The 15,335-nt window shown below is 49.9% G+C and overlaps 1 protein-coding gene across 4 annotated transcripts in view; it reads left to right on the top strand.

Annotated features, from left to right (window-relative positions):
• Positions 1-15,335, top strand: part of DVL3 (dishevelled segment polarity protein 3) — a 148,482-nt gene that overhangs the window by 119,099 nt on the left and 14,048 nt on the right. For all 4 annotated transcript variants that reach the window (XM_029615106.1, XM_029615104.1, XM_029615105.1 and 1 more), the window contains 3 exons: positions 2,844-2,911; positions 3,425-3,574; positions 12,448-12,579. In XM_029615106.1, coding sequence (XP_029470966.1) covers positions 2,844-2,911; positions 3,425-3,574; positions 12,448-12,579 — 350 coding nt within the window. The remainder of the gene's footprint in view (positions 1-2,843; positions 2,912-3,424; positions 3,575-12,447; positions 12,580-15,335) is intronic.

The following is a 15,335-nucleotide window of genomic DNA, read 5'->3' as shown; positions in this document are numbered from 1 at the left end:
TGAACCAAGGTTAGAAAATATATAAATTACATCGAACAATGGATATATCGAACAATGATGAATAAGGGTGACATCAAACAGGGATAGGCAAGAACATTGGTGGACTTGGTTAATATCTTTCACCAATTGCATAACTTTAGAAAGAACAACATCATTTGTTCTAAATAAAGAATACATCAGTGTGTCCAGTAATCCATGCGGGACACACTGATATACGTATTCCCCAGCAGCTGTTCCCCCCCAGAAACAGACTGGGGGGGAACAGCTGACTTTTTTCAAATTACCCACTAATGCAAATAACAAAGTTTATTTTTACACAATTTTGTCTGCTACTTTGCTGCAAATATTTGTAGTTATTCCCGTAATTTGGTTAGGACCTTAGTTAATTATAAAGTGAGGCTGAAGGACCTAAATATGTATTTTCTGAAGGTGAGCTGTCCAGTACCTCAAGAGTTAGAAAAAATATTTTTCAGATGAAAGGACGTTTTAGAATAAGGAGTCATGAAATCCTAGATTCAGGAGCAATGCCAAGAAGTGCCTTTTCCCAGAGAGGGTGGTGGGGACAAATATTCATGCAACAGGAACCGAGGAACATCACCCGTAGAGAAGCAAATCAAATATGCAGAGCAGTGCATTCAGCCAAACGTCCCTTTCTGCATGCAGTTCAACGCTCATCTTCTGCAGCCAAAACTTAAATGCCGATGCAGCAAGGAGTTTTGCATGCAGAAAATCCACATGGAAATCCCATGCAAATGAAGGCATTAAACATTACCCCTCCGATGCAGAGGCTGCAAGTGCGCCGGAAACTTAACCCCTGGTCAGAGCTGGAGTTAAATCTCCAGAACCATGAAAAAAATAGTTTTTAAAAAGTTTAAGAAAAGAAGTTGAAACTCTCCTGGTAAATGCCCAGATAATAACTGACTTATCCTGGTAAGTGCCACTTTCCCAGATAAATACTTACTGCTGCCAGATAGCCACATAAGTCAGTGCTTACACTACCGTTTGGTGCAGTTTGCCGCTATTTAGCTGGATAAAGTACTTATCCATCTAAGTAGCAGTGACCCGAGGCAGATAGATGCATTAATCAGTACTTATTAGGCTATCTGGTGGCTGCTTCCTGCTGCCAGATAGACAGATAAATCAGAATTTATCCAGGTAAGTGGGGGCGGCGGCTACTGGCACTTACCCAGATAGCCTGTCAGGGATTCCTCCACCCTCTTCCTTAGTTGAAATGTTTTTGATGTGTGCCAAACGCACATTTTACAGTTTTTACGCATTTTTTTTAAACTCCTGATGCTTTAGCGTATCATTAGCGTACTGCATTGGGAGTTTAAAAAAAAAAATAAATAAATAAATCTTGGCGTTTAAAAGTGTGAGCTGAAAACCCAGCACAACTTTTATTAGCACTAAGATCATTGCATCAGCCTTATAGTTTGCAGAATTATAGTAGGCAGAACAAGAAATACCATGCAGAACCATTGGAGTCCACTTCTGGGATGCACACGTAAACATGGCTCCAAATGAAAACCCTTTTAGGATCCCCTTGGACTCCCTGGCATATACTGAAAATTTGGTGTGCATAGGACAGTAAACCGAAAAGTCATTAGAACAGCACAGACACGGCGATCTCGGATGCCACCGTCTCTGTGGTTGTAGACTAAGGTGGGGGCAGACTTGGATGGAGCTGTGGCAGCCTGTGCTGCTGGTTGGTTCCACAAAACCTGGCAGACGTCTGATGAAGTGGATTCTGTCCTCGAACGCTCGTGCCTCAATAAATTGGTTAGTCTTTGAGCTGCTATCTGCCTCGTGTCATGTTTGCTACACCAAACTAACATAGCTATCCCTCTGAATATCTCATAGACCATTAGGATTTAAACTAGTTCTGCTTGTAAAGCAAACCCATTGTATTTCCACATTTCTTAGGAAAAACAAATCTATGGGTTTCTGCATTCAGTGAGACAAAGGCCAGACTAGGCCAGCTTGAGTGTGGTAACCCTTTGTGTGCCGCGTGTACTGTTTGCCAGGCAGTAATGTGGCATGACAGACACAACTCATGGCTATAAAGTTCCCCTAGTTAAACTGTATTGAGTATTAGGAAAGGCAATGTAGGTCTAACAGTGCAGTGACGGTGCTGCCCGCTGCCATGTGGCAGGTCCCTGGTTTGAATCTTGGCTCAGATCCTCTGGTCAGCCAAGGCAGGAGATGCTGGGGTGGGAGGGGAGCACAGGATGCAGGGCTCCGGAGGAAGCCTCAGGACCATTATTGGCAATGACCAGACTAGGAAGGGGGAGAGGGTCTATGAAATAGGGGGGAAAGCCCCAGGTAATTAGGATGAAGGTGTCTGGCATCAGATCCTGTAGCCCTGATTGCGACTGAGCTGGAAGAAATAGGAGAAAGGTGGAACTACTGGGCTAAAAGCAGTCAAGTGCATACTTCAGAGAATTAGAGCTTCCAGAAGAATGACAAAATGCAGATATTTGTTTCATTAATAGAAAGCTTTATCACTAATGTAAGTGCCCTTCTCTCTCTGTTTACAAGCTCTTGTATTTGACTCAGAAATCTAGCTTCAGCCATAGGGGTCATCCCAGAGGTGAGTGAATGCACACACCGTGAGTGTAATATTCAAAGCCGTTTCTGGGGGTTAAGAGGGCATCGTCCTTAAGGAACCGAGGGCTTTGAATATTACCCTGGAGGCGTTCCTGGGACGGAGAAAGCAGATGCAGAGAGGTAGTTGGGTACCTGGGGGTAAAAGGTGGCCAGAGTTCGGAGCTCCTGTCTGTGTAAAGCTGTAATAAGGTTTCCCACTACGGGATTTCTGACCAGAGTTTGTGTTGTTAACCCAGGCCCATCACACTGACCGTTGCCAAATGCTGGGATCCCAACCCTCGTGGCTGCTTCACGTTACCCAGGAGTAAGTGATTCACCAATTTCTCTTTATTAAATGGAAACTTGTGCATGAAACACATTCAGTCATTTGAAGACTGTATAAGTTGCTGTGGTCCAGCTGGTTGCTGCCTAAAAATTACTTGTGAAATTTGCTGAAAAGCTGGCATGCAGTGGCTAAATTCCTTGCCAGCTGTGTGAGGCTCCAGAGGTGTAAGTGCCGCACGTCATCCTGCTGCTTCCTTACAGTGCCGGCCGCATCAAGCACCCGGTGCAGCTCCTCTCATGCTCCCTCCCCTTCTCACTGTTTCCTCGCTCACACTCTTTGGCTTCCCCGTTTCTTACTCAATTGTTCTTCAAAGCCTACGTCTTGAATTGGTTTTGAAACACAGGATATCTCTGCTGGTGGATGCAGGAAGAGGCTTCTTTTTCCTGGTTTGTTTTGGTTTTTTTTGAGTAGCTCTTGTTTTCTTTAGAGAGACTGATGCTTAGCATGGACCTAAGGGGGTTGTCTAATTTATGCTAATTTTTACTCCTTCAGGTGAGCCCATACGACCAATTGACCCAGCGGCATGGGTCTCCCACACCGCAGCTATGACCGGTACCTATCCAGCATATGGTATGAGTCCCTCCATGAGCACAATCACTTCCACTAGCTCCTCCATCACCAGCTCCATCCCTGAAACTGAACGTAAGTCTTGCCGTCTGTGCCCGCCGTGTGCCCTGTCTGCCCATGCACGGCTTTTCCACCGCCACTGTCAGTGGCATGCAGGGGAACAACACATTTCCCACTGGGGATGCAAATCTACCTACAGGGCATGGATGAACCCAGACTAACAGGCTACAAATGAATAACACGAGTTCCCTGTACGTACCAGGATCAGTCCAGGACACCTGGGTTGTGACTCCGCACCAGTAGATGGAGACAGACTAAAACTTGTGGGCGGAGCCATATAAGCCCCTGTGCCAGTCACAGCCCCTCAGTCTTACTCTGTCTCCAGTAGATGGTGCAGGTCTAGTCACAGCCCTGCCTGACCTGATTCTGGTGTTGGTGTTAGTCAGGTTTGAATTTTTGGGCTAGGTTTTTTGTTAGGCATAGTTGTTTATATACCAAATTGGGGTTTTCTTTTAATCCCTTAGTCTCGGGTGCCCTGCCTCCCAGGGGGGTTGAGAGGTCCTGAGGGGACTACCCTCCCCCGGTTGAGGCCGCTGCCAGGGTCGAGGACCCGGCTGGTCTAGTGGCAGCGTCAGGGGTGACGCCGGGGAGCCCGGTTCACTCACCCCTGCAGGACTAGGGCTCCAGGACCCGGGACAGCGGCGTCAGCGTTTTAAAAAAAAAAAAAAAAAAAAAAAAAAGAGTTTTCTGTTTTTATTTTGTTGCGGCCGGCTCTCCGTTCCTTCGGCGTCGCTGCTCCGTCGTTTTCGCGCAGGGGGGCGCCGCAGGCAAGAGGGGAGGTCGCCGAATTAGTTTTTCTTTAATTTTGACGCGCCTCAGTTTTTTACTTCCCGCGGTCGCTGGCTTGCCGCGCGGTTCTTCAGGCAAGGCCTGCGGGTCGGCGCGCGCGCGTTTGTCCAGGGAGGGCCTCTGCTCGGCCTGCATCCAGGACGGTGAAGCAACGTCCGGGGCATCGCAGGGGGCTCGGGCCCGGATCGCGTGTTCGCCGCCGCGAGGGGTAGGCCCAGTAAACAGGCCTCAGGACATTTTCCCGCTCAGCGCGGGAGCGGCGGCCATTTTGGCCACCGGCAAGGAATTCTCGCGGACCGCGGCAGGCGATTCAGCTCTCCCTCCCGCGTTATCCCCGCAGCGGGGCGCGGCGGGAGGGGGCGCCGAGGAGGGGCTTCGGCCCCGGGGGGATTCCGACGCCGATTCTATATCCGGGTCGTTTTTTTCTGAGGATTTCGCGGGCTTGCTGCGCAAGGTACTTAAGTACAAGCGCAGCAAGCGCTCCCGAGGGGGGGGCTCTGGGGAGGGCTCCAACCAGGCCCCACCGAGTAAGCGCAAGGCAAAAAAAAAAAAAAAAAAAAGACCGCGATGCTTGCTCAGGAGCCAGCGCGAGGGAAACGGCTTCCCCGGAGCGTACCTCAGGAGTCAGTTCCAGACGATTCCTCCACGGCGGATACTGATGGTCTCAAGGAGCCCCGAGGGGGGCTGAGGAGACGGGGACGGATGGCTCCGCCCAGCCCGGCGCGGGAACAGGTACACAGGCAGCGGACGGGGATGACCCCAAGGTAGTCCGTCTGTTCCGCAGAGAGGAACTGTCGCCATTCATCCCGGCCATTCTCCAGGACCTGGGGATAGAGGCTTCACCAGTGGTGGTCCGCCAGGAGGCCAATATGGATCCAGTGCGACTGGGATACCCCGGAATTAGGGTTGAAAGTCAGCAAGGCCATGGATAAGCTCTACCCGCTCCCGGAGGAGGCGCTGGAGCTTCTGCAACTTCCAAAGGTGGATTCAGCGGTCTCCGCGGTGACGAAGAGGCCCACTATCCCGGTCACGGGGGCGACGGCCCTTCGGGATATACAAGACAGGAAGCTCGTAGTGCATCTCAAGAAGATTTTTGAGGTATCCGCCCTAGGGGTACGGGCAGCAATCTGCACTAACTTCGCCATGCGCGCTAGTTTACGCTGGGCCCAGGTCCTTCAGGCGAATGCAGGCCTGTTAGCGGAGGAGGCGTCTCAGGCTGATAGATTGGAGACGGGAATAGCTTAGGGAGCTGACGCCCTCCACAACCTGCTGCGCACCTCTGCTAGGTCCATAGTAGCCGCAGTTTCGGCGCGCCGTCTCCTGTGGCTACGCAACTGGGCAGCGGATGGCTCTTCCAAAGCCCACCTGGGTTCGTTACCTTTCAAGGAGTTGGATGATTTGATGGTTTCTCTGGGAGAGAACAGGGCATTCAAGCTGCCCGAGGATAGGGCCAGAGCGCGGCCCTCCTTTCCGGCCAGGGCCCGGTTCCCGGGGCCCAGGAAATCGCGCCCTCAAAGATCCGCCGGCTCTTCGTATAGACCATCTTCTTCCCGGAACACTCAATGGCAGCAGTCCTTTCATGGGAAACGTTACGGGGAGCAAGGCGGGGCCCCGTCGGGTGCGGGGTCCAAGCCCTCGCAATGAACTCCGGCCGGTCCACCTCTCGTCGCGCCTGCGGCACGCCGTTCCAAATGTAGGGGCGCGGTTAACTTTATATTTCGAGGAGTGGACCAGGGTGACGTCGGGCCAGTGGGTCCTCGACGTGATAAGACACGGCTACGAGTTAGATTTTGCTCGCATCCCAGCGGACGAGTTCCTGGTCTCGCCCTGCAAGGCCCCAGGAAGAGGGCAGCGATGTTGGACACCTTCCGTCGGCTGGAAAGCTTGGGGGCCATATCCCCCGTCCCTGCCGATCGGTGCGGCTCGGGCCGTTACTCCATTTACTTCGTAGTTCCCCAGAAGGACGGCACTTCAAGGCCAATTCTGGACCTCAAAGGGGTAAACAGATGTCTTCGCGTTCACCACTTCGAAATGGAAACGATTCGGTCAGTTATTGCTTCGGTGCGTCCGGGCGAATTTCTGGCTCCTCTGGATCTCACGGAGGCGTACCTTCACGTGGGCATTCAGCCATCGTGCCAGCAGTTTCTGAGGTTCTGCGTTCTGGGGAGGCACTACCAATTTCGGGCGCTTCCTTTTTGTTCTTGCAACGGTGCCTCGGACATTCACGAAAGTGATGGTGGTAGTGGTGGCGCAGCTGCGACGGGAAGGTCTTCTGGTTCATCCTTACCTAGACGATTGGCTGATTCGGGCGAAGTCAGAGAGTCAGTGTCGACGGGCGGTGGACAGGGTCCTCCAGCTCGTGCAGTCCCTAGGCTGGGTGGTCAATTACAACAAAAGTTATTTGGCTCCCACTCAGTCCTTGGAATTTCTGGGGGCCTTATTCGACACGAAACGGGGCAGGGTAAGCCTCTCTCAAGATCGGATATGCAAACTGCAATCTCAGGTGCGGCGTCTGTTGTCTCTTCGCCGTCCACGAGTCTGCGATTACCTGACGGCGCTGGGGTCTATGGCTTCAACGCTCGCGTTGGTACCCTGGGCGTTCGCTCACCTGCGGCCATTGCAGTCTTCTTTGCTGTCCCGTTGGACACCAGTTTCGGAGGATTTCTACCTACCGCTCCCGCTTGTGGGTCCGGCGAGATCCAGTCTTCTTTGGTGGCTGGATCCAAGTCATCTGTCCTGTGGCGTATCCCTTCTCGTTCCCGACTGGACGGTGGTGGCCACGGATGCAAGTCTCTCCGGCTGGGGAGCAGTTTGCCTAGGGAAGTCGGTGCAAGGTCGTTGGTCAGCGTCACAAGCTCAATGGTTCATCAACCGCCTCGAGACCAGGGCGGTCTGTCTGGCTCTCCAAGCCTTCCTACCCTTGGTGCGGGGACAGGCGGTCCGAGTACTGTCAGACAACGCAACCACCGGGGCCTACATCAATCGTCAAGGAGGGACGAGAAGTCCACTGGTGGCGGAAGAGGTGAGAATTTTGATGGCCTGGTCGGAACAACATCTCAGCAGCATAGCAGCGTCTCACATTGCCGGGGTCGACAACGTGCAGGCGGATTTTCTCAGCAGGCATCGTCTAGATCCCGGAGAGTGGGAACTGGCGGACGAGGCGTTTCTTCTCCTCTGCAGGACGTGGGGAGTTCCCCACTTGGATCTGATGGCCACGTGGCACAACGCGAAGGCTCTGCGTTTTTTACAGTCGGCGTCGAGAGCGGGGAGCAGAGGGCTTCGATGCGCTGGTGCTCCCTTGGCCGACGGATGTGCTGCTGTACGTGTTTCCCCCGTGGCCACTGATCGGCAAGATCCTGCGGCGCGTAGAATTGTACCCATCCAACGTGATCATGGTGGCACCGGAGTGGCCACGCCGTCCATGGTTCGCAGACCTCATTCGGTTGTCGGTGGAGGCTCCCCTTCGTCTCCGCGGCTTCGCGGGGCTGCTTCATCAGGGCCCCGTCTGTTTGTAGGATGCGGATCACTTTTGTCTCGCGGCATGCTTTTTGAGAGGAATCGGTTAAAGAGCAAAGTTTACTCGGACGCGGTTATTGCTACGCTACTGAGGTCCCGGAAGCAGTCTCCGTCCCTGGCTTATGTCAGGGTCTGGGTAGTTTTTGAGGATTGGTGTATGAAGCGAGGTTTGGATCCCACCGCCGCTGCGGTCTCTGATATTCTGGCTTTCCTCCAGGTGGGACTGGCCAGAGGCATGGCGTGCAGTTCCCTACGGGTCCAAGTGGCGGCACTTGGTTGTTTGCGGGGGAAGGTCGGGGGTCCCCTCTGGCTCGTCACCCGGATATAGCCCGTTTCCTGAAGGGGGCTAGGCATCTCCGTCCTCCCTTGCGTCCTTCCTGTCCGGCTTGGAATCTTAATTGGGTTCTTTCTGCCTTATGTTCGGCACCGTTTGAGCCTTTTGCAGCGCTCTACTGTCAAGGGTCTCACGTTGAAGACCGTGTTTCTGGTGGCGATTTCTTCGGTACGCCGTATCTCAGAATTGCAGGCGTGGTCATGTAGGGAGCCGTCCTTGCGACTCTCCGACACAGGCGTTTTCCTTGCGCACTGTCCCTTCTTTCTTCCGAAGGTCGTCTCGGCTTTTCATTTGAATCAATCCGTTGAACTTCCCGCTTTCGCGGTCGGGGAGTCGTCGGATCCGAAGACGAGAGACTTACGAAAGCTGGAGGTGAGGAGGTCCCTCCTTCGCTATCTGGAGGTCACTAATCCTTTTCGGATAACGGATCATCTGTTTTGTCCTCTTTTCTGGTCCCAAGAAAGGGGCTGCAGCGTCTCGCACGACGTTCGCCCGTTGGCTCTAAGAGGCCATAGGCTCAGCGTACTTTGTACGGGGAAAGACTCCGCCAGTGGGTCTTCGGGCTCATTCGACAAGGTCTCACGCTGCGTCCTGGGCGGAGTCTTCTCACGTGTTGCCCCAAGAGATTTGTAGGGCGGCTGCCTGGCAGTCGTTGCATACCTTCGTCAGACATTACCGTCTGGATGTTCAAGCCGCTGAGGTCGGAGGGTTTGGAGAGAGGGTACTCCGAGCAGGACTCTCTGCTTCCCACCCTCGGTAAGTTGGCTCTGGTACATCCCAGGTGTCCTGGACTGATCCTGGTACGTACAGGGAAAGGAAAATTAGTTTCTTACCTGATAATTTTCGTTCCTGTAGTACCAAGGATCAGTCCAGGATCCCGCCCGCTGACGGAGAGTCCGCTCATCGTTGTTTCCTTGCGCTCACCGCTTGTTCGCTCTCCCAGTTGGGGAGTCCGGTTCCCGCAGGGGTTGGAATTGTTTCCGATTAAATGGCAAGTTTTGTTGGTTAGCTATGGTTGCCCCTTTGGGTTTCTACTTTGACATTACGTATGACTGAGGGGCTGTGACTGGCACAGGGGCTTATATGGCTCCGCCCACAAGTTTTAGTCTGTCTCCATCTACTGGTGCGGAGTCACAACCCAGGTGTCCTGGACTGATCCTTGGTACTACAGGAACGAAAATTATCAGGTAAGAAACTAATTTTCCTTAGGACTACATTCCCGAGGCACCTGGGGGCCAGTATCCAAAGAAAGCGGCAAGTTTTCCTGACTTAGGGACCCCAGCATTTAGCTCCTGCTTCTTATTCACCTGCATTCAGGCTTCTAAGTTAGGTGCTTAGCGCCAACAATCATTGCTCGGCATCTAAATTACTTCCCTGACCTGCCCCCCAGCCGTTTGTTTGGATACTATATGTAGGTGCTTGGTGGGGGGAAAATAACCCCCTGGAAGATTTTATTAACCAAGATGGACATTGATATGAAGGCCCAAGTTGTAGGACTCCTCAATTTCAGCGCAGTCTACCTGCCCCAAACAGTTTATGAAGAGGAAGTCTTTCAGGCTGAATTTTGGTATTCTCTAGATTATTGCCAAAATAGGCAATCTTATCTGAAAAACACTTTTGTTTGTAGCTGTTTCTGACTGCTGTGGTTCATATGAACCACACAAAGAAATACCCTGGAGAAATCCTGGGCTGCTGCTGAATACTTTAAGAAAAAAGTGTTCTTAGCTGCCGTAATTGTCATATCGGAGGCTGAGCTTTCTATTGGGCTGTATCAAATTCTCTCAGAGTTTTCAGCCATCATCTGTAATTTATTCTTAATTGTTTCAGAGTGCTTAACTCCAGTGAAAACCATGGGGCAGACTAAATTCATCATGCACCTCCTCTGCAGGGCAACAGAATCAGTTTCGATATTCCGGGTATTTACCCTTCAGATCCAAGGAGAAACTTCCCAGGGCACCTTAAAAGCTAACCAGATTCATCCTGGCTCTCTAGCATGTACTGGCTTGAATTAAAACATTATCCTTACTGTCAGGTGCCAGGAAGCTTACATTTTACAGAGTAGTTATCAGAGCAGGATATCATCACCTGTATCTCCTCCACTTTAAGATATTATTTCCCTGCTGACATGGAAAATCAAGTCTATGAGCAGCTAATGTATGAGACAGGCCCGTAACATGCATAGCAATCAAAAAGCCATAGGTGAGGTGCAATACAGCAGTTTCAGCATGAATGAAATCCTCCAGGACAGTGATCCTGGGTGACGCCAGTGTGTATCGGGTGTCACATCTATCGAGGCAGTAAGGGGGTTACCAGAATGTTGTTGCGTGATATAGCAGAATTATCCCCCACTGTAAAAAGCTTTCCAAACCATGCGGTGGCACACAGAGGTACAGGATTATAGCATATTAAAGGAATAACCCCACCCCACCCAAACCTGGCAGCTGAGAAAAGGGGAAAACACCTCAGAATCCTGTGCCCACCTTGCAAATGACAGTTTCACCATTCTAAGGAGTTGCCGTCAAGGTGGGCTGGGACCCCCCAACTCCTTTCTACGGGGCTTTTGAAAACTTCCAGGTTCCCAGCAGATCGCAAAGAACGTGACCACACCCTTTCTCTGTTCGGATGTTTAAGTCAGGGTGGTTTCCGTGTCTACCTCTACCTAGAATTAGTCTAAATTTTACTCGGCCTTCTCAATGTCCCTGACTCTGCTGAATTTCCTGAGCACATCTCAGAGTCCAAACAATGAAGTACACAGCTCTGATGAACCCTGGTGGCTCACAGAGGGGAAAGCGCTTGAAACGCGTCCCGTCGGCATCAGTTGGCAGGAGATATGACATCCGTAGGGCGCAGGCCTAGCCCTCTGCAAGGCCTCAGGGAAGCAACAGATTCACTTCAGAGAAGTTGTACTTTGTTTTTTTGCCCCAGGAGCCTAACACAATCTCCTGCTGCCCTATTTCCAGCAATATCAGGCCTTTCCTTGGCAGGTGTGACTTCCACGGGGGGGGGGGAGGGAGGGGCAGGGCTAGGACTCTGAGGTCCTGCTTCAACGCCGACCTCTGTTAAAGGCAAGTGATACCTTGATGTGGGCGAGTGAATTCTGCTGCGGTCCCCAACCCAGGCTTGTCAGCTGCAATGGCAGGGCAGCTTCAAAATGCTTCAGTGTCATCCAGTGACGGGACAGCTTTCAAATGTATTCTGGCCCGTTTCCCAGTGCGTGTGACCCTCTGACTTGTAGCCATGTCCAGGGCCTGACCTCCCCACTCTTCTCTCCCCTTCTCTCGGTGCCTGATACAGACATATTGCTAGTGTTTAGGGCTGAGGCACAGGTCCATGCAGGTTAGCCTCTGCCTTCTTGGAGGCACAGTGCAGTCATACCCGCTGCTGCTTTTAGCTTGTAAGGATACCCCCATATTTCTTTACCATCCTGAGCACATGAGCACTCAAGATCCCACACATTCAGCCCCCTCTCCCCCATGATTAAGCTCTACAGTAATCCAAACCAGTGAGTGTTGTCAGGAAATTCGATCCCACAGTTACCTGGGGACCTGCTGGGTGGCAGCCAGCCATCTCCCAACTAGCACCCTGCTACTGATGAAAGCAAGGAATGAGGAGTTCCTTGTGTTTCCTTTTGGCAGAAATATGCAAATTACCCTACAGATGGGAAGGGTAATTTTATAGCACTCCATGTAGGGCTGAAGTCTGCGTATGGAAAGTACTCACAGACTTCAACCTGAATTTTCAAAGCAGATTTATTGCAGGTAAGGCAGGAACTCCTCTTTCTAAGATGTGTAAAAATGCATGAACTTCCATGTGCTCAACCCCCAGGGCCATCTTCTACCAGCCAGTTTACATAGGGAAAAAAACACAATTTCTATATGTCAATGTTTTTGAGAATCAGGCCCTAAAAGTAATATACAAAAGCATAATGATGGGGGTCTGCCTGGAATATTTAGCATTCTATATTCTCCATTCTCACAAAATTGCCAATTTCCTGCAAAAGCAAATTACAATTTATCAGCAAAGGTAGGCCCTGGTTATATGCAGAGGGCAGAGGTTTGTTACAGAATGTATTGTTCCCTCTGATCAGATCATTCGTTCAGTGTCCTTATGTGTTCAGCACTCACATTTCATATAACAACCTTTCCTCTCCTGTCCTGCTTCCTGTTGTTCACCCCTGCCCCTTTCATCTCTTGCCTCTTCCCCTGCCCCCCCTTTTTTTTTCTCTCCTTCCTCCTCTTTGAATCTGCAGGCTTCGACGACTTTCACCTGTCCATCCACAGTGACATGGCCACTATCGTTAAAGCCATGAGCTCTCCTGAGTCTGGCCTTGAAGTCAGGGACAGGATGTGGCTGAAGATTACCATCCCCAATGCTTTTATAGGTACGCTGGAATTTTTTTCTTTTTTTTTTTTCTTTAGGATTTATAAAGAACAACCAGGATATAACCAAAACAGGTGATACAAATAATAACATCACCATAAAGAGTACAGTCCACAACATGAAATATTAAGGCTGTAAAAGCATACGCAGTCACTCAGGACCATTAGTACAAAAATACAAAGTTATTCATCAAGCGTGTTACATCCAGTACAAATATCAACTCCCACAGTTATTTTTTCCCCTTTTTTGATCTACCCTCCCCCCTCCCCCCCCAGCCCCTCTCATAGTGTCACAAAATGTCTTCAGTATTCTGTCTACCGTAATGGAAATTAGGAGTAAGAGAACATGAGAGAACAAGCAAATGTAGGTCCATTAGTTTAGCACTCGGCCAGCCAAGAGCAACCTGTCTGAATGTTCTACCATCTAGGTGTGAAAAGAGAATCTAAAGTGTAAATCTGTCCCAACCCAACTCAAATCATATGCTCAGTATGGCACTTGAAATCCAATCCACATAGGCTCGCCATCGAGAATGGAACTGGGGCAAACGTTTATGTCTAATGGCCGTCAAATGTTTTAGGTAGTGTATCTGTGTGAGTTTTTGTGTCACTTTCTGTTGAGTTGGCGCTTCCGCCTGTGGTACGCTGGAATTTCTAATCGACTTCTGCTAGAAATATAGTAAATACTGATGTATGTATGGGGTTTTTCCCCCCTCTAAAGATAAAGCACCTGTTCATGCAGCCAGCTGGCTAATGTGATTTACTGAGTATTGTTGTATGTAGAGTAGGACTAGTTCTCTTGGGCAAATTTCTTTTGGTTTCTGCAGCCCTTGAAGTAAGAACTTATGGAAACAAGCTAAACATGCAGACACACAATTACGTTTATTTGCGTCAGAACCATTCCTTTCCAACTCATCTAGAGGGCAGTTTATTAAAACAGTTATGCGGTAAATTGGCCTCACACACTTAGGGCTATTTTTGATTGGGGAAGAAGGCAGCATACATACATGCCCCTGTGCCACCTCCACACAAAGGTCTGCTACAACCTCTTGTAGAGGGATTTTGGATCTTACCCACCTGCACCTGAGTAAAATCTTATTTATTCAGGGGCTACCATAATGGCACTAATACAGGGACAGCACTTTCTAGGAAAACAAAAATAAGAAAACAATAGTTACAAAAGCATGCTTGGCATCCAGTGCTTATCAGATAACCAAATTAATGTTAGCATCACATCCCTCTAGACTGGACTTGCATAGGTAAAGGGCTAAAGAACCTTAACTTCATAACTCAGTAAACTGGGATTGGAGCCCACAGTTTCTCACCAGTATGGGACTTGCGGCAGCACACACTCTCTGGGTCCTTGGTCTGGCGGTCTCAGCTCTTCACGGTCTTTGGCAAGGAGCTAGAGAGGGCAACATCCGTCACTGAAGCAACAGGGGTTGTTCAGCTTGCCAGTCTCTGAAACCTATAGAGTGCGGGACTGGCTCTGCTGTTCCCTTGTCTCTGCAAGCTGCTTCAACCAAGGGTGCAGGGAGGCAAAGCAGGGGAGAGGCAGCAGCACTCGGATGGTTCATATTTTTCTTCTGGATGGCCAATGGTCGACTGATGACAATGAACGACTGACTAACCCTGAGTGCTTGCTCCCTGCTACTTTTAAGGGCTCACCTACGCATAATTCAGCAGTTTCATGCATAGAAACATAGAAATGACGGCAGAAGAAGACCAAACGGCCCATCCAGTCTGCCCAGCAAGTTATAGGTGTAGTCAGATGAATACACAATTAAGGTTTTGATAGTCTGTTTTTCATGCCCTTTCCAAGTCCTTTGTTTCTTTCTCCAGGTTCAGAGAGGGGCCAGCATGACAACTGCCAGTTGTTCACATTTGATAGTGAACTGATAAGACCTGCTCTGCGATTGGCGCAGAGTCATAAAAAGAGGCCCCCTAGTGTTCTGGCTGCATTGATTCACACAGCACCAATTGTTATGTTTCTCTTGGCCTCACCAGCTCCATCTAGGTGGCAGGGCCTGTAAATCTGTCAAGCTGGTCATGTACACAGCAACTATAAAGTCTCTCTTTCTTATCTGTATTTGACTGCAGATAGCCATATAGGCCAATGTCCATTTTTCTGATGTCAGAGAATCCATCTTAGCTGCTTGTCCTGTTAGCAAGAATTGGGATATTCCTACACTCTAAAAGGCGAGTTGGATGCATGTCACTGAGCCTCTATATTCCTAGAACAGCAGTTGATGCATTTATCAAGATTCTAATGCCAAATATTCCTAGAAGTCACCCTGATGGGATTAGCTAATTAAGTATTGTCTGTACAAAACAAACTTACTCAAATCACCTGCACCATCAATATCTTTATGAGCATAAGAGAAATGTGTGCACCTCTTTGAAAAATGGGCCCTAGGTGGATGGAATAACCCCTGAAGCACTGTGAGCACTTCAGAGGAGAAGTGCCTGCTGAAATGCACATTGCAGCCTTGAAGACCTTGCCAGTGGAATCTGTCCCTCACTGCATGCGCTTTGGCATGTCCCTCAGGTTCAAGCATGTATATCGGGGGTCTCCAATCTTTTCAAAGGAAGGGCTATACATAAGATACTTCAAATCACTGAGAGGACTAGGGTGATAAGGCCCTTTCGTTGATTTGTAATGCTGGGAAAGAGAAAAAGCAGAGGGCAGGGTTCTCAATCTATAATAATAATTCTACTATAATATAAAAGGTGCAAAAGCAGGCATCCACACATACCAGAC

The sequence above is a fragment of the Rhinatrema bivittatum genome, chromosome 9 (assembly GCF_901001135.1).
Source record: "Rhinatrema bivittatum chromosome 9, aRhiBiv1.1, whole genome shotgun sequence".
NCBI lineage: Eukaryota > Metazoa > Chordata > Amphibia > Gymnophiona > Rhinatrematidae > Rhinatrema > Rhinatrema bivittatum.
Note: the sequence above shows the minus strand (reverse complement) of the source record. Positions and strands in the feature narration are given on the sequence as shown.